Source organism: Pipistrellus hanaki, assembly GCF_964339955.1.
Source record: "Pipistrellus hanaki genome assembly, chromosome: 5".
Lineage (NCBI taxonomy): Eukaryota > Metazoa > Chordata > Mammalia > Chiroptera > Vespertilionidae > Pipistrellus > Pipistrellus hanaki.
Window position 1 is genome coordinate 5,973,099 of NC_140507.1, and position 27,450 is coordinate 6,000,548.

The 27,450-nt window shown below is 45.6% G+C and overlaps 1 protein-coding gene across 2 annotated transcripts in view; it reads right to left on the minus strand.

Annotated features, from left to right (window-relative positions):
- The window catches only part of DOCK2 (dedicator of cytokinesis 2), a 362,595-nt gene that overhangs the window by 211,253 nt on the left and 123,892 nt on the right, over positions 1–27,450 (minus strand). For both annotated transcript variants that reach the window (XM_084884009.1, XM_084884008.1), the window contains exon 26: positions 15,013–15,164. In XM_084884009.1, the coding sequence (XP_084740135.1) occupies positions 15,013–15,164 (152 nt within the window). The remainder of the gene's footprint in view (positions 1–15,012; positions 15,165–27,450) is intronic.

Here is a 27,450-nt window from a genome sequence, read left to right on the forward strand (position 1 = left end):
CCCCCACTCTGAAGCCCGGGCACTGGTCCTTCCCTAATCAGCTGTAAGCAGGATGGTCTTCTCTCTGAATGTTCAGCCCCTTTATGTTCTCGGCCAGTGAGAACCCACCTAATTGGTTAGTGAAAGCCAGTTCACTATGAGCCACATTTAAAGGTGTAAGTCTAGCCACACACTGAGTTTCCTTCCAGTAAGAGCACAGCATCTAAAAGAAGTCTTCTGCTCCCAGTGTTCCTAGTGGGATGTCAATGCCTTGGGAAGCTGCCTGAACAGCTGGTTGCTGCTCCTTTCCTAATCCCTTCCCTACCAACAAGGAGATGACCAGGTTAGCGTGCATTATAAATCAATGTCTCCAGACACATTATCTCAGCATCTGCTCCAGTGGTTCACGGCCATGGCTGCATCTTCAGGATTACCTTGGGACTTTCTACATGCAGCCCAGGGAGACCATCCACTGTGTGCCATGTGCTGTCCTGAGTGCTGGGGATTCAGGGACAGAGAAAGCCCAGGCCCTGCTGGCAACGGTTCCTGGGGGAGAACCACACAGTATGGAAAGGGCCACACAGTGTGCTCCCAGAGCATTGAGGATGTTCAGAAAAGACACAAAAAAACCAACTGGGGGGAATCTGGAAAGATGTCCTGAGAAAGGCACTGTCAGAGGTAACTGGGAGGAATGTGCACTGCTGTGCCCTTTGCTATCATAAGGAGGGATTTCTAATAGGGTGCTTTTCACTGATAAGTGCAGGTTAATAACACCCAACTCAGCCTTCTATGTTCTTCCTACCAAGCTCTTTCCCTCGGCCTGTGTCAGTCTGGCCCTGCTCACATTGAGTCTTGGGTTCCCATCTGCTCACTAGATTTCTGATTATAATCTTCTCCCCATCACAATGTCTTCATGAAGCAGAACCCACTGCCTCTTGGACTGCAGTCAGCTCTCAGAAGGAGTTCAGTCCTTTGGATCTGGTGAGGTCTTGTTTCTCCCAGGTCCTAACCCATCCTTCCCACAGCAAGCAACCAGGATGCCTTTGAAAGCAGGTAGTTACCTGTGTCTGAGATGCCCCTTTCCCCAGCCAGCTGCCAATCTCCTACTCAGTAGTCAAAAAACCCAGTTCAGTCATCACCTTTGGGAACCCTTTCCTGACACATCACTCAAAATCCCCACGTCACCTGAGGCAGGGCTGGTGGTTCTTGGTTTTGAGTCTTCACACAATTTTATTCATATTTCTTGGAAGTAGGGGACCACATCTTTCAATGTTTAATGTACAAAGGGTAGCATCTGCTTGACACAGAGTAAGTACTAAGCACATGAACAAATACGGGAAATGAATGTGTTCAAGGGTATATGGATGGATATACATATGAAAGTAAGGATGGATGAGTAGGTGGATGGATGGATGAATAGACAGATGGATTAAAGGATGGATGGGTGGATGGATGGACAGATGAAAGGATGGATGAATGGGTGAATGATATTGCCTAAATTAACTTTATATATTATCAATTCAGAGTCTGATACAAAATAAAAAATGTGCTAAATTATCTAGTCTCAAAAAGCAAAGATGCTGGTGATATATGTACCATAGCCTTCTCTTCTTTTACCCTACAACTAAGAAGACAAAGTATTGTAACTTATCTTCCAGAATAGGGTTCAAGCAGATAAATAATTAATCTCCTGGGGGGTGGTTATTTGAGAAGATTGCAACTTCTTTTCTTCAACCTTCCCTGAGTCATGGCATTCCTTGTTCCCAGATATGACAGTGGCCCTCTGTTCCCTAAATACTGGCTCTATTTACAGAAAATAAAAATTCTCCACTTTCCACAGAGGTGGTTCTAGTTCCTGTCCATGAGATTCCTTGAGGCATAGCTGTCCTTTATTACCTACTATAGTCATAGTGATGCTTGGGGAGGGACATAAAATAAAATACTAGCTTTGCATTCATTTTTATACTTCTGATCCCTTATAAAAATGCAGAGTATAAATTAAAATATCTAAAAAAAAACAACTATCTCTCAGATTATGCCTCTAAATTAAGCAGAGCAATCTTTAAAAACATTCATTATTTATTGCACAAACATTACCAAAAACAAAGATGAGATAATTTACCCATCAGTCTAACCCTGCAGCATATCTGACTTCTCATTCATTTATGATTCCTTCAAGTCCTTATATGTGCAAAAAACAATTTATGTCCTGCTCTTTCCAGTTAACATGGCATAAGCACTTTGGGCAAAACTCTGTTTTTATATATCCTTTAAGGATGGGTAGGAGAAAGGTTTAGATTTAGACAGATTGATTTTTGCCTGTGCCACTAATGTGCTCCTTAGCTAAACCTATTTATTTAAACTCCTATAAGCCTCAGTTTGTCTGTAGGCAACCTGAGCATGATAACAATTTGCTCCCTGTATTATGGCAAAAATTAATGGACTTCTGTATAGAAGATGCTTTATCTAGTGATTGACTTATAGCAGGTGTTCATTAATGCATGACTCACACATAACAGTAATATTTCTTAAACCTGGATCTGTTTTGAATTACACTTAAAGTATGCATGAATAGTTAAGATAAAACACAAAGCTGAATTCAATTTGGGCTCCACCCCTAGAACATTGAGAGGTTATAGTCACTCACCTGAAGTGAGTGATACTTAGGTAAAAAAAAAAAAAAAAATCAACTTGAAAATAAGAGAAACCCTGCATCAGTCTTTCACAGATATGTCTGAGTCACCTGCCTCAGATCACACAGACTGTCAGGACTAGAGCTGGAAATAGAAGTTCTCTAAAGCTGTGAAAAGACCAAATATCACCTTCTCTGTCACCACCATCTCAGCCAATACAGCGTGAAAAGCAGACATCACTAATTAATCAATATTTATGTGATTACACTGGGGCAAGAAGAAAGGGAAGAGGAAACATATAGTAAGTATCAATATGATAGTCATGATGAACAAAATATTATGCAGAGGTAAGCTGAGGCTCAGAGAGGCCATGACACTTCCCCAAGATCACACAGCTCATTAGTGGCGAAGGTGAAATTTGAATCAATGTCTGTGGGCCTTCAAAGTTCATAATCTTTCAATTTAACTCAATGAAAGTCAACAGATACTTTTTGTGCCAGGTATTGTGTTAGGATATGGCAGTGAACAAGAGAGATGTAGTCCTCACACTCATGGGACTCAATGTCTAGATAAGAGAACCGATAGTTTGAAGGTGAGCAAAGTGTGAGGAGTGACAGGTAAGGTGAAGGACCTACAATGTTCAGAAACTATTCATGAAATGAGGACAGGTAACCGTGAGCCTCTGCTCTCTGTCCCAGGGTTCCTTTACTCTCTGGGTTAAACATGCTCACACAGACTGACCACCGTCATTGTGTGGCATTATTTCTGCAGGAAAATGCATGCTGAATTCTAAATTGGTGTAGAAATAATTTGGGAGCACAACAATACTCCAAGTTGGTACCTGCTTTGTATATAATGTTTAATGCAACAGTAACAGATTTGCCTTCCTCATTAGGATCTGCTGAGTATAAAAAATAAAATTAGTGTCAGTGTGTATTTGAGAAAGTAGAATAACTGAGGATGAGAGGATCAATCAAAACACAAAGATTAATTATTGAGCATCTGTTCAGACTTCGGCACTATGCCCAGGCAGCGTGGAAGTAGAGGAGAGATAGTAGACTGGATCAGCTCCATCCTCGGAGAGACTATAAACTAGAAGTAGGATACCCACATAAGAGCATGCCCAGGAAATGATAGGCTATGACAGAATTCCAAGAAGCTGGGGTGGACACATATCTGTGGAATGCACTAGGTGGCTGAGAGATAAGGGGAATTTACCCAGGCTTCAAAAGACAGCGATGATCTAATAGTCAGAGAGAGTTCCTGGCGGCAGTGGGAGGAGTGTTAACTATGAGAAAGGCACAGGGCAAAGTGGGGCCTAAAAAATGAATAGACCATTGAGGCCAAGCACTAAAGTTGAGGAACACTGAGAATTAAGACCTCAGAGGTAGTTTTGAATGAATGAGCATTTTGTTTTAATCACCTTCGCATTCATGATGCCCAGAATGGTGCCTGACAAACAGTAGGTGCTCAGATAATGTTTTGTGAGATGGAAACACATTGCCTTAATTGAAAAGAAAAATAGCAAAATATTAGAAAAAGTGCTCGTCCTGTTTCAACATATGCCAGGCGGGCCTAAAATGACAGGAACAGATGTAAAACTGCAGATAATTAAGCACTAAATTCTATATGAAACCAAAAGTTTTCAGACTGCATCTGGGCGATTGATAAGATAGGGCAGAAGGAGTCTGGGATGATTTCCTAATGGGAGGGGAAGTTGGGTTGGGTCTATCAGGAAAGGCAAAGTCTGGCTTTCAGGAGTCACAAGTCAGGTGGGTGAGACAAATAGCATAAACTTGCAACTCCATCACCTAGGAAACAGTAGGAAGTAATGCGAGTAGCTTCATTAAATAATTTGGCAAGTGTGCCCAGATTGTATAGCTCAGTGACCGACCGTTGACCCATGAACTAAGAGGTCACAGTTTGATTTCTGGTCAGGGCACATGCCTGGGTTGTGGGCTTGATCCCCAATAGGGGGCATGCAAGAGGCAGCAGATCAGTGATTCTCATCATTGATGTTTCTATCTCTCCCTCCTTGTCTTCTCTGAAATCAATAAAAACATATTTTAAAATTAATAATAATCTGACAAGGGAGATGAAATAGATCGGTGGGCTAGATTCAGGTCATGAGCCTGTAAGAAAATAACCACTAAATGCCCTCCAGATTGAGGAGCCAGAAAAATGGCAAAGAAAGAGGACAGAATGAGGCTTGGTGGGGCAGTGAGAGACTGGTCTACCTGGAGCACAGCCTGCACTGCAGACAGCAGGAAAGGGGGGCAGAGAGGAAAGCTGAGTGGAGAGGGAATTCCAGGAGAAGAAAGGGCATTCATTAGAGTGAAAGGCAGCGTTAGCATGTTGTTTGGAGAACCGGGCTGGAATTAAACATTGCATTTTCTAACCTGTGCTGCCAAGTCAGTTGTTTATGCCTGCGGCTGATATCTGAACTCTCCCTGAGAAAACGTCCATTCTAGAACTCTTGGGTTGTTTTCTGGAAACTTCTCTGGTGCAGTCCCTGGCTGTTGCCCCTGGATTGCGTGTGGCAGCTGGGACACTCCACACAGAGCCGTGGATCAAAAGCATCTTTAAAAGCCAAGCACTTCCTTTCCCACTCGCCATGCTTCTCTTAAGGATTTACATTTCGACCGGGTGGGCAAATCAAAGTTATAGTTCCCTCAGTAACTGTAACCTGGACCAAACATAGCTACATTTTTCTGCTGCTGAGCGGGCTTTTAACTCACGCTGCCAACTGTGAAGGGGAGATTTAATTCAGACATTATGTAGGAAATGCTTTCTGGAAAGCAAGTGGCTGGCCCAGGGAAGGTTCAGTGTAAATGGCTGTTCCTTTCAACTCGTGCTTTTATGCAAGGATTCCCTGCAGACAGCAACCTTCCTCGGCATCCTTTTGGGGTGAACAAAAAAGTGCCTCTCTGCGCCTGCCAGCTGTCACGCTCAGGCATTCACTCGCAGAGCCCAGCTTCGTTACCACAGGTGCTGTATCGGCAAGGGGCACCACACAGAGCCGGCACTAAGGGGAGCGATCAAGGCTCTTGCCCTTGGGACAAAATGGAAGAGGCATCCCAAGAACTCAATAATCCAGACAAATCAAACTTAATGTCACTGTTTAAAAGCTAAAAATTAATGCAAAAAATAAATAAATAAAACATGATGAACCAAATATCAAACCATGCTGCATGGAAATATTATTTCCCTTGGCCAGTGCATTTTTGGCGCCCTGTACCCTTTGCCCCCATCCCCAGGTAAGCTTCACTTGCCTCACCCTGGTCCTGGCCCTGGGAGGCACCAGGTGGGTATGGAATAGAGGGCGGAAGGGGGTGCACCAGGCCCTCAGGGATCTGGCTGCAGGCAAACTCTTTTATACTTTGGTCCTGGCAGATGAAGAAATGTTGAAGAATACGTCAAGAAGTATTTCTAATTGTTGCTGACGGAGCAGAACATATTGGGTTATTAATTTTATTGGGGGGAATTCTGGTCAACCATCAACAAAAGCTGTCTTTTCATTTTCCAGATGGATCCTCTGAGATTCAACAGCCCAAGGACCAGCTGGGAAGTTATGCTAAACCACCCACTCTCCAAGCCTCTCAAGCAAAGATCAGGTGCCATTCAAGCCCCTAAAGTTGGCCTAGGAATCATGGAGTGGACAGGGCTGTCAGAGAGCCCAGGGCAAGGCTGCAGCCCTGGAGGTCCTGTGACCAGGACAGGCCCTCTGCTCCCTTGTACTCCCAGCCCCACCCTGTCCTGGGTTAGTGCACGCTGATGGCTTAGTCACGCAATGGCCTCATTGCTCATTTGATCACCTCTTCCTAGGCTGGAGCAGTTCAATGTAGAATCCTCTACTAAGGCTAGTCATTTGTCTGTGGATTTTGTAGTTTTAACTGAAAAAGCAGAGAAAGCTTCTCACCCATCAGCATCTCTTCACACTGGAATGGGTGTACTTTGTGGAACTGCTCATCCTCCCAATGCATTCTCTGTAAGTGGGCAAGCATCCCTTACACACTTAAGAATCATCCCTTACACATTTAGGATTTAGGAACCATGGCAACTAAATTCACTGTACAATCCTGAATTGGGTCATAGACCAGAAACCAGACATTAGAAGGAAACTGGCTAAACTAGAATCAGGCCTGCCATTTAGTTAATAGTATTATGCTAGTAGTATTGTGACTTTCAAACCCCAAAAATTGGCCCAGGTCAAAGCTGTAGCCCTGGAGGTCCTGTGGCCAGGACAGGCTCTCTGCTCCCTTACACTCACAGCCCCACACCCAGTCTTGGGTAAGTGCAAGCTGATGGCTTAGTCACACAGTGGCCTCATTGCTCATTTGATCACCTCTTGCTAGGCTGTACTTTGAGGAACTGCTCATCCCCAAATGTTTTTTATTTTGAAATGTCAGACTTGAAGAAAAGTGGCAAATGTAGCAGAGAAGGTGCCTATGTACTCTTCATCCAACTTCCCTACATGTTAACATAATCAGGGTACAACTATCAAACCAGGAAATTCACAATGGCACAATACCACTAACTAAATGGCAGGCCTGATTCCAGTTTAGCCAGTTTCCTTCTAATGTCTGGTTTCTGGTCCAAGACCCTATTCAGGATTGTACAGTGAATTTAGTTGCCATGGTTCCTAAATCCCCTCCAATATGTGATGGGGTCTCCTGGCCTTTCACATGACCTTATCTTTTGAAGAGTACTAGTCTATTGTTTTGTAGAATATCCTTCAACTGGGGTTTGTTGGAGATCCCAGTTGTGCCTTTTTGGCACAATTCCCCACATGAGGGGTACTGTGTCCTCAGTACATCTTGTCAATAGGCACAGGATGCTGATTTATGTCCTGACTGGGGATGCTCTCTGTCATCACCTGGTTAAGGTAGCATCTGTCAGGTTTCTCCACTGTAAAGTTACTGTCCTTCCTTATATCATTAATAAATGGATACTTTGGGAAGACACCTTGAGACTATGCAAATATCCTGATTCTCCTCCCAACAAGTTTGGTATCCATAGATGGCTCTACCTTGTAACAATGATTACTGTGATGTTTGCTAATCAAAACGAATTTTTATTCATTTTTGAACACTTTTAAAGCTAAAAGGTCAAAACCTACTGAAAGGAAAAACAATACTGTCCCTGGGAAGTGTGCTTCTCCCACAGCTGTGTGGACTGAACATCTGGTTTAGGCAGAGTGAGCCCACAGCCTGAGGTCACTCTCCCCACCCCTCACCTGTGCGGGAACCTGGGCGCTCTCTCCCTGGCCTATGTAGGTCCCCACATTCTCAACACGGCCAGGAAAGAAGCCATTGCCACTCAGTAAGCATTGCCATGGCAACTGAAGCATCCTTCTGCATCTCTGCTCTAGGTTGTGTTTAGTCTGTCTGAAAAGCCGCTGCCTCCCCAGAGCAGCTTCTCTTTGCTCAGTCCCATGAGCACCTTTAGGGCAGCAGAGCCGGGGCCACGGGAAGAAGAGGCGCGGGCAGCTCCCCTGGGCTTGCTTGTTCTCTGCAGTTCCTTTGAGTCCCAGGCAGTGATGTGTCGGCACCTGTTTACCAGCCGGCTCTCAGGGAAGAAAACCGTAAGGTCTGGATATACAGTGTTTGCGATCCTGTGCATGAATCCTCACGGACGGTGGATTTCAAGCTGCCAATCTGACGTCACTGAACATGGACTTGGGGAGAGATGGGCGGCCACAGAGCATTGGGTAGTATTCCAGTCAAAGGAACCCAAGAGATGCAAGAATCCAGGGTAGAGATCATTAGGAAGTGATGAGTTTTGAGTACCTATCTGTTGCCTCTGGTTTTAACTAATCTATTTATTTATTTATAGATATTTATATACATGTTTAATAATGGCAGTGATTGAATAAAATAGCTCACACGATTCCTAAAATGTAACTCTGGGTGTTCAGGAGCTGTTGTGAGCCAGCCCAGCTCACCACCCGCTGCAGTAATTATCCTGAGCCTCGAAATTCCGGGACCCCAAGGAGCCCCTGGAAAGAAAAGGAGGCTGGCTCTTTTCTCAGCGCCCCGGGGAACACTCAGGAAGCCCAGCTGCCCTGCAGGGCCGGCTTTGCTCTGGCTGCAGGCCTTCCTTGGCAAGCCTCCTCCGAAGCAGAAGCAGCCGGTGCCACAGGCTGGTGGGAAGGGGCTGCCTCCAGTGGGAAGGGCACGGTACCTGTCTGCCATTCTCCCAGGAGGCCACGTGGCCCTTTACTGCCTTTAGAAGAGAGACAGGGGTGCCTCAGAGGCAGCCTGGCTGGAACAGTGGGGGGAGAAGGAAGGAAGGAGAGCGAGGGAGGAAGGGAAGCCACTGGCACTGGGTGCGGATGGCGTGCCTGGTTCGGAGCCGCCTGTGTTCACAGGTGCCTGTGTTTCCTGTAATCCTGACCACCTGGGGAAGCAGCACCCCACAGCACAGACTGCAGGACCCCCGGAGCTCCCCAGCTAGGAAGAAGCAGAGCTCGGATGCAGGCCTTCTCTGCTCCCCATCCTCACCCCAGCATACGACACAGGGTCCGGGACAGGCCCTGCGTGTCCGCAGGATGAGCATATGAATGGAATGTGGCCGGACTCGAGGGCCTGTGCTTGCCCCTCCACCAGGGAACTGACGCTGGGAAAGTGTAAATGCACAGTGGTGGGAGGCGTGGCGTGGCATGGCGTGGCATGTGGGAGGCCCGTGAGTTCGGAGTGAGATGGGGTGACTCCCTCCCAGCTCTGCCCTTTACTAACTCTCTCACCTCAGTTAGAATCACTCAGCCTCTTTCTGAGACTCAGCTTCCTCGCTCATAAAATGGGGATAATAAAGCCTACCTTGCCATTGGAGGCCAGAAGCAAGCAATTATGACTTAATGAGGAAAGATGTTACAGGCTAGAAGGTGTGTGTGTGTGTGTGTGTGTGTGTATCAAATGTCACTGTCCATGAACTCATAATATCATTCCATTGGTCTGGCTAAGGCACATTTAATGCCATGGAAGCAGGGGATGCTCAAGGGAATAAAGAAAATGGCCTTGGATACAGCAAGAGGGTTTGATCTATTTCAGCTGCAAGTTGGGGATTAATTAGCTGTTCTCTGCTTGGAATGCACCCCAGACAAAGAATTCCTGCAAGCCCTGTCTCCCTGCCTTGTATATGAGATACGAGGGAGCAGATAGGATGGAAGAAAAGCTGCTGCTTTTGCACGGTGGTATTGATTCCCGGGAATTAAATGGTAATGCAAAGAGGAGGCAGCAGCCTCCCCTCACGCCTGCATCGGGCCTGCTGCCGAGGATTATGAGAGAACACCGAGCTCAGCTCAGGGTGGCTGGGGGCTGCACTTCAGAAGGCTCCCAAGCAGAGCACTGTGAGGTCTGCTTCTCTCACACGTGGGCAGGTCAGGGAAGCTCTGGAGAACACCCTCCTGGGGACCTTAGCAGAGCTGGAGACGCTGATGCCCTGCTGCTGTCAGTGCCTGGTGGGAGTGTGTGTGTGTTAAAAACTACATGCACCGAACATCAGACATGCATGTTCAACATATTGACAAATCACCTCTAGCAGGTGGGGGAGGCAGAGGGGTGGGAGTAGGAGATAGGGATAAAAGGTAAGAAATACACAGATCGCGCGCGCGCACGCACGCTCGTGCATACACACGAAATAAGGAAGGACCCATGAAGATAACATGTCATAAACTGAGTGTGGTTCATTTAACCCCCTGTGCCCGACATCCAAGGAAGACAAAAGGAGGAAAAGGCATATATATCCCCTTAGACTCAGAGCCAAAGACCCAAGGGAGACACCAGGGCCTGCCATTGATCTGGGCAACTCATACTTATTCATTCCTTCAACAGACAGTTTTGTGCAGCCACCATTGGGGGTGGGGAGGGGAGGGCAGAGCTGCAGGGCAGGTTGGTGGGCCTCTCTCATCAGGGTCCCCTGGTTCCACAGGCAGGCAAGTCACAGAGGATGACACACAGATGCAACACAGAGCAGGCATAAGCTGCTCCTGCAACTACAGAAAGGAGATGCATTCTGGCAGTGCCAATGGCACGCACACAGCCCACAGGTAAGGGAATGCTGGGCAGGCGAGGGATTGAGAGAATGGTAACGGAGCAGGAGGATGGAGAGGAAAGGGGGTTGGTATGAGGCTGGGCTGGAAGTGTAAGCTCTGAGAAGCCCGCTAGTGAGGTTTGCTCTTTGAGCTCCTGTGCTCAAGGCCTGGCAAGGGACACACAGGGAAGTGTGACAAAGCAGCCAGTGCCGTAACATCAGTCTGAACACATGGGTGTTATAAGCCAGAGAAGGAAGTCCTTAACCCTGCCTGGGGTGGAGTCGGGGAGTGAGAGGAAGAGGATGTGGAATGGAGAATATTTCAGAAGGGAAACATTATTTGAGCAGAAGCTAAAAGGAGTTGAGCGTCTTAGTTGCCTAGAAAGAATGGGAGCTGGGGAAGAAATTCCAAGCAAGAGACAAATGCAGAGGCGAAAGCTCTGTGTGTCTAAGCTGATGAGTCAAAGTCTGAGATCCCAGCCCCTCACTAGTCAGGACTGAAAGACGCCTTGGTAAGACCCACAGGTCAAGTCCATGAACTCCAAGGGTTTATTTTTTTAAAGCAGATTTTGTGCATTCTCCATGGCATCCACGATGCAAATACTGGTGCAACCACTTCCTTCTCTTCAGAATCTGGAGCCATCTTTCCCCGCTGTGTGACTGGCAGGCAGGGCACAAACAAGGACTCTCTTTTCCCCCGGAGGGATGAAACATAAAAACAAAAAGCCTGTTTTAAGAGGGAAAACCAACTTCCTCCTGGTCCGGCGCAAAATTAAATTTTATGAGTGACTCAGCAGATGGCCAGGCACAGAAGGAAGCCGGTGGGAAACTACCTTTCAAAGCAACGGAAGTTGACAACTAAACTTGGCCAGAGAGGGGAGAAAGGGGGTTACTGGAGGCAGAAGCCTGACCTTTCACCCTTCACCCCAGCCTGTCACTTTCCTACGCTAAGCGCAACTCACGCAGCTGAGTGAGGAAATGTAAAACCATCGTTAAAAAAGTACCGAGACCCAGGCTAAGGCGGCCATCTGCCCTGAGTCATATGCCACCCATGAATAAAGTAATAACAGGGCAACAGCTTCCACATGCCAGGCCTGCTGTGCAGGGGTGGAACTCCTGGAACAATGACGACCTATTGAAGACAAGCGTTCTTTCCCATCCCCCAAACACACAATGCCCCCCAGAAGGAAGCTTGGCATCCTGCACTATAATTGCAAACTTTCCACACGTGTTCTGTCCCTGGGCAATGGTTCGGTCAGGCAGACATCTATGCTTGGGGAGGGCAGATGGGCTATTCCGTGATGCCCACAAAGAACCACTAAACAATGGGTGGCTATGCTGTTATCAGCAGAGAGGATTCTAATAAGCAGAAAAGACAATTGCAGGATATTCACCCTGGAAACCCTTTTTACTTTTCTTCCTAATTTCTGACTTTGAGAAGGTGGTGCCTGTAGAAATCAAATGGCATATCCAACCGTCTGGATTCTCAACATCAGCTCTTTGCACAGGCCATGTCCCCGCCATCGCATGAAAATGAATACTATAAGAGTACAGATGAATGGGCTTGAAGATTCTGCCATTTTACGGTTTATTAAATGCCATATTGCAAGATGCTAGGTTTTATAGACTGGAAAGGGCTCTTCAATTAGAAAGGTAAAGGCCTGAGGATAAGCCCAACTGTTCTTCTATTTCCAGGGAATACTGAAGATGGGGAAAAATTAGGTCATCGTAGAGCAGTGATTCTTAAAGTGTGGTCCTCGGACCAGCACCATCCATATCACCCGGGAACTTGTTAGAAAAAAATAAATGATCAGGCCCCATCCTTCCAACTTAACAACCAGAAATCTGCTTTAATAGCTCCTCCAAGTTACTCGGATTCATGCTCAAGTTGCAGACCTGCACTGAGCGGTGGTCCTCACCCTGGCTGCCCGTTCTCATCACTTGGCAAAGTTGTCATTGAGATGCCCCCGCCCACCCCAGACCAATTAAATCAGAGGAGCTGGGACTGCAGCCTCGGCTCGGCTGCTTCTGAAAAGCAACGTGGGTGATGTTAATGTGCAACCCGGGTTGAGAGCCACTCTATACCATAGCAAGAGAGATTTAGATTCGATTTCTGACTTTCCATTTGGTTCAAAGTAATCATGGCTACTGAATGAATTTCTGTCAAAGAAAAAGCTCTTGAGAAGTGGAGATATTTCCATCTTCAAGAGCTGGAGAGGTTAGTCAGAAGCTCCAAAAGCATCCAAATCTTATCCCAACCCCAGTGTAATACCAATATTCAAAAACTCATCCAACAGACAGGTACTCCCCCTGGGGAAAGGGCTTGCAGTCTCCACAGTAGGAAGTCATTATGGAAGCAGTGCACTGAAGGCAGCAGAGAGAGAAACCATGCTTGTCACACACCTCCAGTCCAGCTGCCACAGTCTCCCAGGGGAACACCAGGCCTCACACTCACTTCTTTGCTTTGAAGGCCCACAGCTCAGAGTGTGAGAGACAGTACCTCTCCCTACCAGTGTCTTCTGTTACCCAATATGCACAGTGATGAACACCTGTCAGGATGGAACTCTAGGAGACCACTCCCATGGGTGGGTGGAATCCCCGAATCACGGCTGATCTAATGAACTGTGAGCTAGGGCCATCCTCCCCTACTTAGGAAATTGGCAGCTAGCCCATTAAAAGTGTGTTCCTCAAACTGGGGTCCATTGGCACAGTCCACACGAAAAGGGATGTGAGCATTACTGAAATATAAGGAACACTGAAAATTCTTTTCAACAGGAAGAGGTAGCATTCTGTGGAATGTTTCTGGAGAAATGTTAGGCCTACATTCATGTCCCCACACTGTGAGAGTTAAGACAAAATTCTCCCTTAGAAAATTCTTTTTAAAGATCAAATAGCAAAGACTAGGGCCAGTTCAACAACTGGCTCATGACTGTATATATGAAAATACCACCATTATCATAAAATCACAGAGTGAATCTTGAGTAGCCAAGTTTTTGGGTATTATACACTCTCTCCCTAAGGAAAAAGGTGAGGATAGAAAGAAAAGAAAAAGAAAAAGACTAAGCTTTTGTATCCCCAATGCCTATCGCTCTGAAGACTTTGGAGTTGGACCGAACTGGGTTTGAATTTTGACTATGCAATTTATTTGCAGTCTAGTGTTGAACATTAAGCTTATGAATTTCAGGTTTTTCATCTGTAAAATGAGGATAACAATATTGAGCACTGGTTAAAGTGAGCAGAACGAAGGCATGGATTGCATTCAGCACATTGCTAATGAAATAGGAAATAAAGTCACATTTGCGATCATTAATTATTCACCCTTGAACACCCATCTGAAGCTTCACTTTCTTAGTGAAGGCTTCCTTGACAGAAATGTTTACACATACACAGAGTCTTTCTGGCTCTGGACTCCTAGTATACATGTAGATTTTAGTTGATAGGTTATTTTGCAATTGCTTATTCATAATTCTGTAAAGATTTTCTTGGGAGACCATGCCTTTGTATACCCAATACCTGGCACACACCTGGTGCACCATATATACTGAGTGAATGAGTGAATGAATGACTGAATTAATGCTTAAAAAAAGCAAGCACACTGATGAATTTTCATAGTAATGAGGTGAGAGAAAGCTTAATTAGGAAGGCAAGAATAACACAGAAGAGAGAAATGCAAAGAAATTGATAGTAATGGTTGACTAAGGGATATGAGCAGTGAAGGAGCATTATTCTGCAGAGTTTTCTAATTATAGTCAATCAAGGATAGAGTCCATCCAGAAAGTCCTTTTCTGAGGATTTTCTGGGAGTGGGGGTTGGGAGGGAGAAGGAGGAAAGCTTACACTAACACTTAGAAAAGACTTAATTGATTGTTTGATTCTACCCTGTCCTCTGAAAGCAGCCCATCTAGGGGCAAACACCTCCTGGGCATCACTCCCGAGCAATCTGCTCATCCAGAATAACTCTTAACCATTTCTCCATTGCAGGGAATAACTGGAGAAATAAGATTAAATCCAATCAGCAAAGCAAATGGCAGGAGGTTTTTCTTTTAGCCATGTAGGCATAGGAAACTGCCCTTCCTACCCCTGCAAACCAAGCTTTGGAAATGGAGCAGTCATGTAAAAAGCCTGCAATATGTATTACCTATACCACAAGACTGTCTAATGAGAAATATGCCCACATATTCTCAACTCCAATCCCCAGGCAATCTTTTACAGTCATGGGGGTTAGTCCCTGGAGAAGCAGGCCGGCTGAGGAAGCCATTGACTTTCATCTTTAGATTCCAATTGCCATTCATCAGCACAAACATTTTTAGAGTTTCATCAGTTCGACCCTAGTCTATGTCCAGGATATCTATGTTATCATGAGCACTCACCGCATCCTGAGAGCTGAGCACCTCCAGAATACTGTTGAGTAACTCCACGCAGTACTTCTTCTCCTGCAGGTGCTGCTGGGACACATCATCCTTCTGCTCGAGCAGCTCCTTCAGCTCTCTGGTGATGACAGGAAGCAGGATGTCCCGGCATTCTGGAACGAAGACAGTGCAGATGTGCTTGAGCATCCTCATTGTTTACTTTCCTATCTATTATTTTTAGGAAACTTCATTAAATAACTAATTCAAGAATATAGGCTCTTTGTAAAAATTTTATTGTTAAACATTAGGTTAAGATTCCCATAGAAAATCACTCACCATTCTGGTCCATCCCCCAACCTGTTCAGACTGGCCATAAAAATAGAGCTATGGAATAATTAAGACCAGATTGTGTGTGTGTGTGTGTGTGTGTGTGTGTGTGTGTGTCTGTGTGTGTTTAAATTCATTCTGTTTGGATTCTAGTTGTGATACCTTTGTTAGATTCCATCACAAAGATATTAATCCCAGAGAATATGCCAGTTTGGAGATCTTTAGATATTAACAAAGATCTCCTTGGGAAGTTACTACGCTTTAAATTCTAATTAAAATTGAGCAAAACTAGTAAATTCTCATGGAAAGGTCTAGTAGAGAGCTCTTCATCCTAGAAGTGTTTAAGCAGAAGTAGTTGCCTATGGAGAGGCATTCAGTGTATCAGATAAACCCAGCCTGTGGCTCAGTTGGTTGAGCAATGTCCAATGTACCAGGAGGTTGCTGGTTTGCACATGCCCGAGTTGCAATAGGGAACATGTAGGAGGCAGCTGATAGATATTTCTCACTGATGTTTCTATCTCTCTCCCTCTCCCTACCTCTCTCTGAAATCAATAAGAAAATATATTAAAAGACCAGAGGTCCAATGCACAAAGACTCATGCAAGAATGGGCCTTCCTTACCCTGTCTGCCGACATCACCTTTGCTCTGCCAGAGCCGCCTTTTCGCTCAGGCCCAGAGCTGCCTTTCCGCCTTCCCATAGTGACCATGCAAGTGTCCCACCCTGCCCCCGCCACTAGCGCCTATGTTTGCAAATTAACCGGCCATCTTTGTTGGATTAATTTGCATCTTATTCTTTTATTAGTGTAGATGGTCTTAAAGTATCATATGAAGGCCTGAATTGAATTATTGTTAAACCCCATCAAATATTCTATAATTCCAAACAATATAGGTTCCGAGGAAGTAGCAGGAAAGAGGATACCTTTGCTGGGGAAAAGGCAGTGGACATGTTTACAAACCACTGTGGTTGTGGGCGCTGCAGCGGTTTACCAATGTGAAAGTCATCTACTTTACAGATCAAAAACTGCATCCCCAACAAGACAAAGCCTCCTGGTGCTGAGAGTCAGTGAGATTTTAGCCGAGGAAGCCATTAATAATGGAGCCTGTTTTTTGGAAGTCCTTTTGTCTTCTTGTGAACCATGATTTCTCAGAAACGCCTGGCTCCTCCGTTTGGAGATGAAATGATTTTTCTCCTTTGTAATTGGAGCTGTGAAATCATATTAGTCCGTAAGGCTTCGGGAAACAGCATCTCTAAATTGCAGCTTGATTGTCAAGCAAACAAACACAAATGATTTAAAAGATAAATATTGCAGAGCCTCAGATCAATCTTTCTAGGCAGAGCCAATGAGTATGAAAGACCTGCAAACCCAGCCTGGGACCCAGTGCCTGACACAAGCTGAAGACCTGCCAGCCAGTGACAAGTCTAAATTGCAATTCAGACCAGGTACCGAGGAGCCTGCAGAGCTACTCGACTCTGTGTTTTCATAGAAAAGAGTCTTCATGTGTCAAAGTGGCTGCAGTTTCTAGGCCCTGCTTTCTTTCCAGAAGGTTTTGTCCCATGGTAGACAGTGCTAGTGCCTGAATGCACAGCTCTCCGGAAATGTGCCACACTTTCTCATCATTTCATGGCCCAGGGACACTGCAAATCAGATGGTCCTTTTCCTCACCTCTTTCTTCCCAATATCAGCCCCACAGAAAGAACGAAATGGAGATCCTTTGGAAAAACACCTTGAGATGCATCAGGCTAAAATGCATCAGTGGCTATGGCCATGGCCACAGCCCTAGGAGAAAGACATTCCCGAGAACATGTCCCAACTTCCCATCTGTGCACAGGCCTGCTCCTGCTCCTCAGCTCCCTCTCAGGGTGAAGACATCCCAGCAAATTTGATTCCTCCTCGCTCTCCCCTACACCCACTCCTCACCATGAAGTCATATCAACCTCCTCCTGTGCCAAGTCTCCCACACTGTCCTCCCCACTTTTAGTCTCAGGAGCAGAAATTTCACCCAAACTGTAGCCTGACCATGAGGCCCCTCCTTGAAGTTTCTCAGGCATCTCCTATTGCCCTGGGGGTGAGTTTGATAAACTCTTTGAGACCAAGCCCTTCTACCTGTCCAGCCCCCTCCTCCCACGCTACCCAGCTCTGTCTCTCCTCTTGCTGGACCTTTGTACATTATTTCTTTGCCCATAATGCTCTTACCGACCCATCTTCTCCTCACTAACAGCTTCCTGCCATCTAGATCTTCACAGAGATGCGAATCCCCTAAGGCAGTGGTTCTCAACCTTTCTAATGCCGCAACCCTTTAATACAGTTCCTCATGTTGTGGTGACTCCCAACTATAAAATTATTTTAGTTGCTACTTTATAACTGTAATTTTGCTACTGTTATGAATTGTAATGTAAATATTTGTGTTTTCCGATGGTCTTAGGCTCTACAGCAGCAGTTCTCAACCTGTGGCAAAATTATAGTTATGAAGTAGCAAAGAAAATAATTTTATGGTTGGGGGTCACCACAACATGAGGAACTGTATTAAAGGGTCTCGGCATTAGAAAGACTGAGAACCACTGCACCTAAGGCAATATTCCTGACACCCACCTCTGATCTGGGTGACCCTGTTTTGTGCTCCTGTAGTGCCCGGACTTGACTTCTGCCTCACCATTTGTCACCTTCTGTGATCACTGTCTATGTAACAGGACAACAAGTGAGACTCTTGTCATCATCCCATAAATAAAACTGAGGCCTGAAGCTGAAAACAAAAGGTGTACTTTCCCCACATTCTAAATTCATATTGTCTCTGGAAGCTGGGGTACACCATCATCCCTCAAGGTTTTTTGAGAGGTATGGGTTCAGTATGAGCCCAGGACTAAAGGAGGGTCCGCAGAGGCATGTGCATGGAATCAATGTCCACACACAGAAGCCACCTCCCTGCAGCTGAGATGGCAGGAGGGAGAACCACAAGAGCCACCAACCATAAAATCTACGAGGATGAGACTGGCACCCCAGGCACATCCTGGTTCCATCAGCAGAATGAGGAGACAGGGGGCATTCTGGAGCCTCTCTCCTGCTATGAGAGCAAGGTTAAAGACAGTCACATGTTCACGGTGGTCACCCCCTTTCTAAGCCTGCCTGTGGCTGCCTGCACTTGAAATTTCACTCTGCTCACAGCCAGCCCTTCCTTGCTCACCAGCACCGGTTAATCCCCGGGTTAATCCACTCTTCACTCCTGCTCGATTTTCACAGGCTCTAAGGTGAAACTCATTCAGCTCCTATTGACGGCAAGGAGAATTCAGCTCAGCTCAACCCTCTTGGGGGAAGGTGAGGAACTTGTGGCTGTCAAGGATCACCCTGCCCTGCCGGGCCTTTTGGCAAACAAGTAATTGAAACTCTAGATTCTCCTGGGGAAGATCTCAGCAGCCAAAGGGCAGCTCTGCTCAGCTGCTATTCTTCCACGGCTCGGGGCACATCTGCACGTGTCAGAGGCAACTTGGTCCCACCAGCCAGCCTCGCAGGGGACCCCCCCAGACACCTCTCCAGGCTGATGGATAGCAATTTCTTCTCACAACCTCCCTCCTCCAGCCGGTGGGACAGGGAGAAAAGTAATTCCACCCACCAGGAAATCAATAACTATCCACAAACTTCATATTCCAGATCAGGTTACAAGCCTCTTACAACTCTACTGGCATTTCCCCTAACGCACGCTTCACAATTCACTTTCCCACCTCTCAGAAAACACGCCTAATTACAAGGTCCAGTACCATCCCTCACTCTCCTCCCGACCGCCTCCACGTGATAGACCTCTTCACTTTATGAACCCCTAGGACCCAAACACATCTCCCCAGATAAACCAACACAGCCTACTTAGGAGACCTGCGAACTTGGCAGCTATAAAAATCCTTGTCAGATATCTCAGGGAGGTGAAATCCTAAGAAAGAAATAGACTTCCAGAACCTTATTGTAAATACTCACTTAAAGTCCATCCCAAGCTATTGCTTCTATCATGCATCTATTATAATTAGCATAAAGCATGCCATTGTACTAAACATATAAGCAAACATCCTACAAAAAGTTGGTACTTGCCATTCTGACTCACAGTGACAGCAGGAAGAGTAAATTGATATGTAAGTGCTAGAATATTTAAGAAAATGTATGTTTATATCTAAAAATGTCACACTGATTATAAATATAACTAGTGGTCTGATGTACAAAATTAGCGCATGGGAGGAGGGGGGTGTTCCTCAGCCTGGCCTGCACCCTCTCCAATCTGGTACCACTTGAAGAACGTCCTATTGCCAGTTTACAGGGATCAGGCCTAAACCTGCAGTCAGACATCCCTCTCACAATCCGGGATTGCTGGCTCCTAACCACTCACTGGCCTGCCTGTTTGCCCCTAATCACTCTGCCTGCTGACCTGCTCAACTCCAACTGCCCCTCCTGCTCACCTCCAACTGACCCCCACTGATGGCCTGCTTGCCCCTCACTGGCCCCCTTGCTGGTCTGCTTACCCCCAATGGCCCTGCCCCCCCCCCCCCAGCCTGATCACCCACAACTGCTGTCCTACCCTGGCCTGATCACCCACAACTGCCCTCCCCTCTTGGCCTCTAACCGCCTCTACCTCAACCCCACCACCATGGCTTTGTCCAGAAGAACACCCGGAAGGTCTCCTGGAGGTCTCCCAGTCTAATTAGCATATTACCCTTTTATTAGTATAGAGGCCTGGTGCACAGGGAGGGGTGTGTGTGGTTTGTTTGCCCTGAAGGGTATCCTGGATCAGGTTAGGGGTTGTGGTGGAGTGCCTGGCCAGCCTGGGTGAGGGGCTGATGGCTGTTTGCAGGCTGGCCATGGCCCCTGGTGACACAAGCTCCCAGCCCCCCTTTTTTTTCTTTTATTTTTTTTTCAGCGCCTCCTTGTGTGGAGGCCAGGGCAGGCTGGGAGCAGGTATCTAGGATTTATTTATCTTCTATAATTGAAACTTTGTAGCCTTGAGCAAAGGCCAAGGCCGGCCAGGGCAAGCAGGAAGCTTGGCTTCTTCCATCGTCAGGCGCAACCCAAGCCTCCTGCTCATTCCAACTCTGTGGCTGCTGCCATCTTGGCTGGGTTAATTTGAATACTCACTCTGATTGGCTGGTGGATGTAGCAAAAGGTATGGTCAATTTGCATATTTCTCTTTTATTACATAGTATATGTAAGCTCTGATAGTCTACATGCAACATATTTCTATTAATAAATAGTTACTACAGCAGACACTGTTCTTGGGAATATTATATGCTATTGGGGTATCAGAAATAATTTAAGAAGATATTCATTGTCTTGGATTAGAGTCTCCAGAAGCAAACTCTAAGATGAAGCCTGGGTGAATGTGACTTACTTACTAGGAGCTGTTTCTGGAAGGGCCATGAGGGAAGGAGGCCAGGCAGGGTACAAAGGCAGGCAAGTCTCACATCGGGAGCACCACAGACAGTGTGGGCTACAGGGGCAGAGCAGCATGAGTGGTGAAACCTTGGGGATGGACAGCCCCAGGCACTGTGGGTGCTCTCAGTGCCCAGGTGAAACAGGCCTCCACAGCTGGAGGGCAGCCATATGAGGCTGGAGCTGAGGGAGAAAGCCTTCCTGGAGCTACGCACAGAAATGACCATGGATCCCAGGAGACCTGAGCAGATCCCTGAGAGCTGATGCTACAGCAATAAATACTGTCTGCTGCCTGCAAAATAGTGAATGGGGCAGCCGGAGAGGGAGGGGCTGGAGTGAGCAGGGAAGACTGCCTCACGTGGGCAGTCAAGAAGGCCTCCCTGAGATGGTGACAGTTGAGCTGAGACCAGAGGGTGAGAAGGAAACTACCTACAAAGATCTCAGGGACAAGCATCCCAAGCAGAAGAAATGGCATACAAAGGCCCTGGGGTGGAAATCTGTTTAGCTTGTTGGTAGATAGCACATGGAGATGAGTTTAACTGGAATTACAGGAAATGGAGAGCATATGACACAATAAACTTGGACAGCCTGACTGGGCCAGATCTCATTAGACCCCATGCCCCATGGTACAGAGTTTGATTACTAGATGGAGATAAATTACTAGGTAGATATTAATGAAGAGAGGAGGGAGGGTCTAGAAAGAGAGGCATGAGAACACTGAGGAAACTTTTTGTAGAGAGAAAGAAGAGGTAAAATATTGATTGAGTCCTCACTCTCTACCACATATTCTCTCTATAAAGAAGTATATCATTATACCCATTTTATGGATTAGAAAACAGAAGCTTGGAGAGATTCAGTAACTTACTTAAGATCACACACCTAAGTGGCAGATCTTGGATTTAAACCCAGGAAATATGATTCCAGAGTTCATGTTCACATCTACTAAGCTCTCCTGCCTCCTTACTGTAACAGTGAAGCAGAGAAAAGATAAAAGTTCAATGAGTTAGTGGCAGGAGAGAGATACAGAAGTGGAAACACTTGGGGTACAGTCTGGAGGCAGTGTCAACACAGCTTGCTGATGGATGAGATGTACTGTACTGATCTGTACACATATGCATTTTGAGCATGTGACTGAGAGGATCATAGATTGATTTTAGGGCTTATCAATTATCTAATCGTGGTGATAATTCCACCACCTCAAGTGACAAGTAATGAAAGGCTTCCGTTGACATTTCTCTGATGATATGAAGTGGCTACAGACATGGCCTGTCTATCATCACATTTCCCGAGGCTGTTAGGGCAGAATCAGTGTGCTGACAGCTATCTGCACTTGCAGCTTACCCCTTCACACCTTCTGAGATCATGCACCCTACCATTGCTGACCATGCTGCCATGGCCTCCTCCCTGCCAGCGCACACATTCAACCACCATCCAGCTCCATAGAAAGTGTTTTTAGGTCCTAGCTGGTTTGGCTCAGTGGTAAAATGTCAGCCCTGGGTTTAAGAAGGGTCTCAGGTTTGATTCGGGTCAAAGGCACATACCTCAGGTTTGGCCCTGGTCAGAGTGCATGTGGGAGGTAACCAGTCTAAGTGTCTCTCTCACATCAATGTTTCTCTCTCTCTTCTCTCCTCCTCCTTTCACTCTCTCTAAACATCAATGGAAAAAATATCCTTGAGTGAGGATTAACAATAAAAAAGAAAGTTCTTTTAGGGAAAAAAAAAAAGGTGCAGATATGGTCAATTGAGTCATGACCCCAAATTTGACTGGTGCCCTGATGCTTAGGATGATTGCCTTTGTGATGCCATGCCAGAGTGTAGCTCAGCCTGCTAGCACACTGCCTCCCCCACCTCCTCACCCTAGCTTACAGAAGGACACGCAGACGAGATGCCTTGGGGCTGAGCCAATTAGCCTCTGTACTGAACAAATCTGGGAAGGCTTGAAAAGAGGGTTCCCATCAAAGCAACGTGCTCCATTTCACATTCACGCAACAGGAGAAATGAGTCATGGTAGCTTTTTGACTGCAAGGAATTGTGTCTTTTATCCCTTGACCCCATTTGGTTCCAATTCAGTGACATCTGGCATTCGAATCAATTTATAAGCACTTAGGACACCTGTTATAACAGGCTTACATCCTCACCCCTCCAGGCTTATCATTGCATACCCACTGCCTCTCTCTGCATCACGCTACACAGAATCTCTTAATCCCTTCACCCCAGCCCCTGTTCCCTCTGGAGACTTATGCGGTTGCCTGGCTCCATGAATTTCAATCTTTACTCTAGCAGCAGTTCTTAAAACACCGCCTAGTATGTAAGTCACCTTCCCCAGGCCTTATCTTAGAGCTTGCTTCTGAGAACCCAACCCAAGACAATGAATATCTTCTTAAATTATTCCCACCATCAAGCCCCAGTCCATGGTCACATACAAACATGAGTTTTCTCTATCAGAAGTCATGAGAACAGATATATTTCCATAAAGGACAGAAGCCATTTGCTTGGAAAGCCATTGGAAGTGAGCAGAAGTGGGAGAGTGGAATATTGAGTTTGAGAGATATGCAATGCGCTGAGCTCCTGCTGGGTTTCAGGCATCACCTTGGGAATGCATTTAATCCTACATATTGCATATTGTGTTGTCCCCACTTTACAGGTGAGAACATAGCTCCAAGAGCTTGCCCAGGGTCACGGTGTGACCTCTTAACTAGTGGGACCACAACAGAGGCTAGATTCTGACACAGACCTGCCCAACTCAAGGACCAACAAAAATCCAACCTCACTCACAGGCTCCTGGGTGCAGACAATGACTCCCAACCCCTGGATTCGGCAGGCTTAAGGCAGTCACCCTTGAATTTGCAAGGTCCCATAAGCTCTTTAAATAGAAAATTAAACACTCTGGTTGGTTGGTTTGATTAATGGGTAGCTCTCTTGTTCTCTTTTAGTAAGGGTTACAGTCCCAGGGAAATAAAAAAAACAAACAAACAGAAATTGCAGTCCTATAAATAAACAACAGTGAGCATTCATCAACTCCGTGATTTAGTCTTTAGTCTAGCCACTCATTTCTTTCATATTTTTTAATCCAACCAAAACCATTTATTCAGCTACTCATGTCACCACAGCTGACTAGCCAACAGTGATCATGACCCTCCAACCTTTAGCCATATTTTCCTCAGAAGACAGTGAGAGCCTGGGGTGAGCTATCTAATTTCAATCAAGTCACGTCTCCCACAGTTCCGGGCACAATGCCTGTCACTCAGTAGGATTCTAACAAGGATCCAGATGAATATATGTCTGCTAATTGCAGAGAGTGAGCCCTGTCTGCTTATACTTAAAGCAACTCTCAGAATTAGAACTCTATTTAGTGTTGAGTTATTTCAAAATTTATTCTTCTGAGCTGATTTTGAAAAAACAAGACCTTGGTGTTTCTTCACCAACACCCCTGCCCTGAGCACCCATTCTGGCAATATCTTCTCATTCTTGGCTTTCCCCCTAGGGGAGGCAGGTACGGGGAAATGGGTATAACTCTGGGTTGAGAGTTTACAGACTTAGGCTTGAACACAGCCTTACTACTGCCAGGCTGTGTGACTCAGACAGGACATTTTACCTCCCTTCCTCCAAACAAAATGGGGATTAAAATAGCTTTTTCATGAGAAAGCATTACACAAATTCAGCTGCAATTACTATGTGTAACATGGCATGGGATCTGTGCTCTCCCTCGGACGTTCCTGGGTGCAAAACAGAGCATGCTGGAAGTGCAAGGTCCTGTAGCTGTAGCTGACGCACACACTCGACAAAACACCTGGTCCCCGGCTGGAATGAAATGGACTCGGAGCTATTATCTGTATCATTCACACAAAGTGTGCTTTGTCTGAAACACCAGACTCGGAGAATTGAGTTTCAAGAGGCGGGTACAAATTGAAATAATTGGGGGGGAAAAATGCCTCGGATCTTCGTGTTCCCTTTGTGTGTGGATAGACAAGGAGAGATCAGGCAAGCGTTCTCGGAGCATCCTTTTACATTTCTGCTTGCAGCTTAGAATAACAATGCCACTTACCAGCAATCCTCAAGCCACACTCAAACAATCCTATATCATCATATCACTGCAATCACAAAACTTACAAATATAGAAAAGAACAAAACACAACACACACACACACACACACACACACACACACCACACGCACACACTGGCACACAAGCACACATGCACACACAAAACCACAAAAAAATCCACAGCAGTGTTTTGGATCAGTATAAGCAACTGGTATTCCATTTCTGGGGAAAGCACACATTAAAGGCCCCTGGTTTACATTTTAAGGCTAACAGAGGGGCCCTTCATTTCAGAGAATTAAATGAGGAAATTCCCTTGGATTCAAGCATTAGCAAAATGGAATGGTTGCGTGATTGTTTCCAATCATCTTCCCCCCACTTTCCCCATAAACGGTGCCAAGGCTAGGAGGCTGGGGTCCTGTGCGTGGATAGCCCCATCCATTTTGAAATCTAGTGTTGTTTATTACAAAGGGAAAACAGAGAACCAGCTGAAGAATTGGAAACACACTTCAAAGATGCAGGAGGAAAATGATCGTCATCCCTCCTCCCTTTAAATCAAAATGGAAATGGGGAGAATGTCTCCTTCTGGCCTGGTTTTCTTTTCTAACAGGACTCAGCTGAGAAGGTGGAGGTTGGAGGCAGCCGAGGGGGCGGGGGCTTCTCCTTCATTTCTCCAACCGTGCCAACAAGCCAACAAAGCCCGCCCCTGAAGGCCCACAGCAAAAGTGATTTCAGAAATGACTCACACACATAGGCCCACTATTTAAATGGAAGGATCAAAGAGATTCTAAAGTGAATAAAGAGGTAACTGGTTTAGTAGGAGAAGGGAGGAAATAAAGAGAGTAAGTATCCGTCAATGACCGGTAATGAGCTTTCTTACAAAGAGAGGACAATATATGGCCCTCGCCCGTGGGCAGTCCAAGTGTAATAAAGAACCAGTCAACTGGCAAGACAGTATAGAAGCACACAGAAAATAAAATGCACTGGGTTTGCAAATACGCTCAGTCCCTGCTGATAAATCTCAAACTGTACTTTTATGAAACAGACATTAATATTTTGTTTTGGGCATGACATGTTGGTGTATTTATTACGAGTTTGTGTATTTCTTCATCTACCCTCCTAGGCCATAAAGAAGAGAGAAGAAAGACATGGCGTGCCAGCGTAAACATTAATGTAAGGTTCCAGCTGCCCGTGTGGCTCCTCAGGGCCATGACATCAGTGAGATAAAGGGAATCATCCACATTCTTGAGTTTCCTGAGAGTTGAGGCCAAAAAGAACATTTCCTTTTGAGAAGCATAGCTTTCTGTGGCATAGAACCCTCAAAGAAGTGTTTCCTATTGCATTCGCATGTTAATGTCCTCCATTAAGTTTAGAGTGATTAGCTGCTTCTGAAATCAAATGGTAGGATTTTAGCTCTGAAAAGACCTTGAGCAAAGTTAATGGTTTTGACTCTTTCGACTGTGTTATGTGGTCGTGCTCGACTGGAAACAATAAATGGACGATGCCAGTGACTGTGTGCTTGTCCTTACATACCTTCATTTCTTTCTTTTTTTTTTTTTTTTAAGTGAATACAGTGCCTAGCATTGTATATGGCTCAAGCGTGTATAGCAGATTAGTAAGAAACTAAGAGCATTCTCTGGCAAATGGAATGAAGAAACTGAGCAAATGGTTGAACAATGGCCAGGATAACTGAACAATTAACACCAGCTAATAAATCACAAAACCCTAACCTCCCTAAGTGAAGATGTCTAAGATGGTTCAAATCACCATAGTAGGTAACAAAAACCAGTGAGATCCAGACTAAACCAAGATGAAGGTAAAACTATCCAGAGAATGACCCCATTTTAATATCCAGCACAGTAAACAAAATGCCTGGAAATCTAATGAATATTCTGTTGAAATACTTCCTTGGGGCCTCCCCTAAAATTTCCATGTATCAAAAATAGATAAAACTCTCAGGACAAAGAATAACAGCATGCCCTCTCCTTTGAGCACACCTATACCCCCTTTTCTCAGGTGAATCCTTTCCTCATGTGTGTACTTTGCTTCTTCTATCCTATGAGACTTGCTACCCAGAGGAGCAACGGGCAGCAGCAGCAACTAGTTCTGGATTTGACCTCTGATCCTGTCTCCAGGGGCCCTTCCTTTGCCTCACTTTCACTTGGACTTGTATCTTGAAACTTTTCCTGCACTAGTCAAGAACCTGACTCATGAAAGTTCCCATACCCATGCCTGGGCATGGCCAGCCCCTGACGCAGACATGGACTGGTAACAATAGGACCAGGAGATATGTGATAAAGGTCGAGAGAAGAGACCAGATTCAAGGCATATATTAGAAAGATTCAAAGGTCCTAGTTCTTAATTTAAAGTGAAAAATGAGGCGCAAGAAGAGTTGAGGGTTAGCTCCAAATGACTGGCAGAAAAATAATGGAAGAGGAGAAGGTTTTCATGAATGCAATGAATACTATTTTGGAAATGTTGAGTTTGACATTCAGATGCAGATGTCAAAGGGATGGCTAGCTAAATGTGTCTGAAAATGATCTAGTACAAAAGGTTAAGCGTGAATTCAACTCTATGAAAGACACATTAACCACGAATGCCTCCCACAAAGAATCTATAATGGCCAATTACAGTGCATTTAGCATAGAGTGAGTGGCTTATTACAGTTTATTTGGTGATGATCTTGAAGA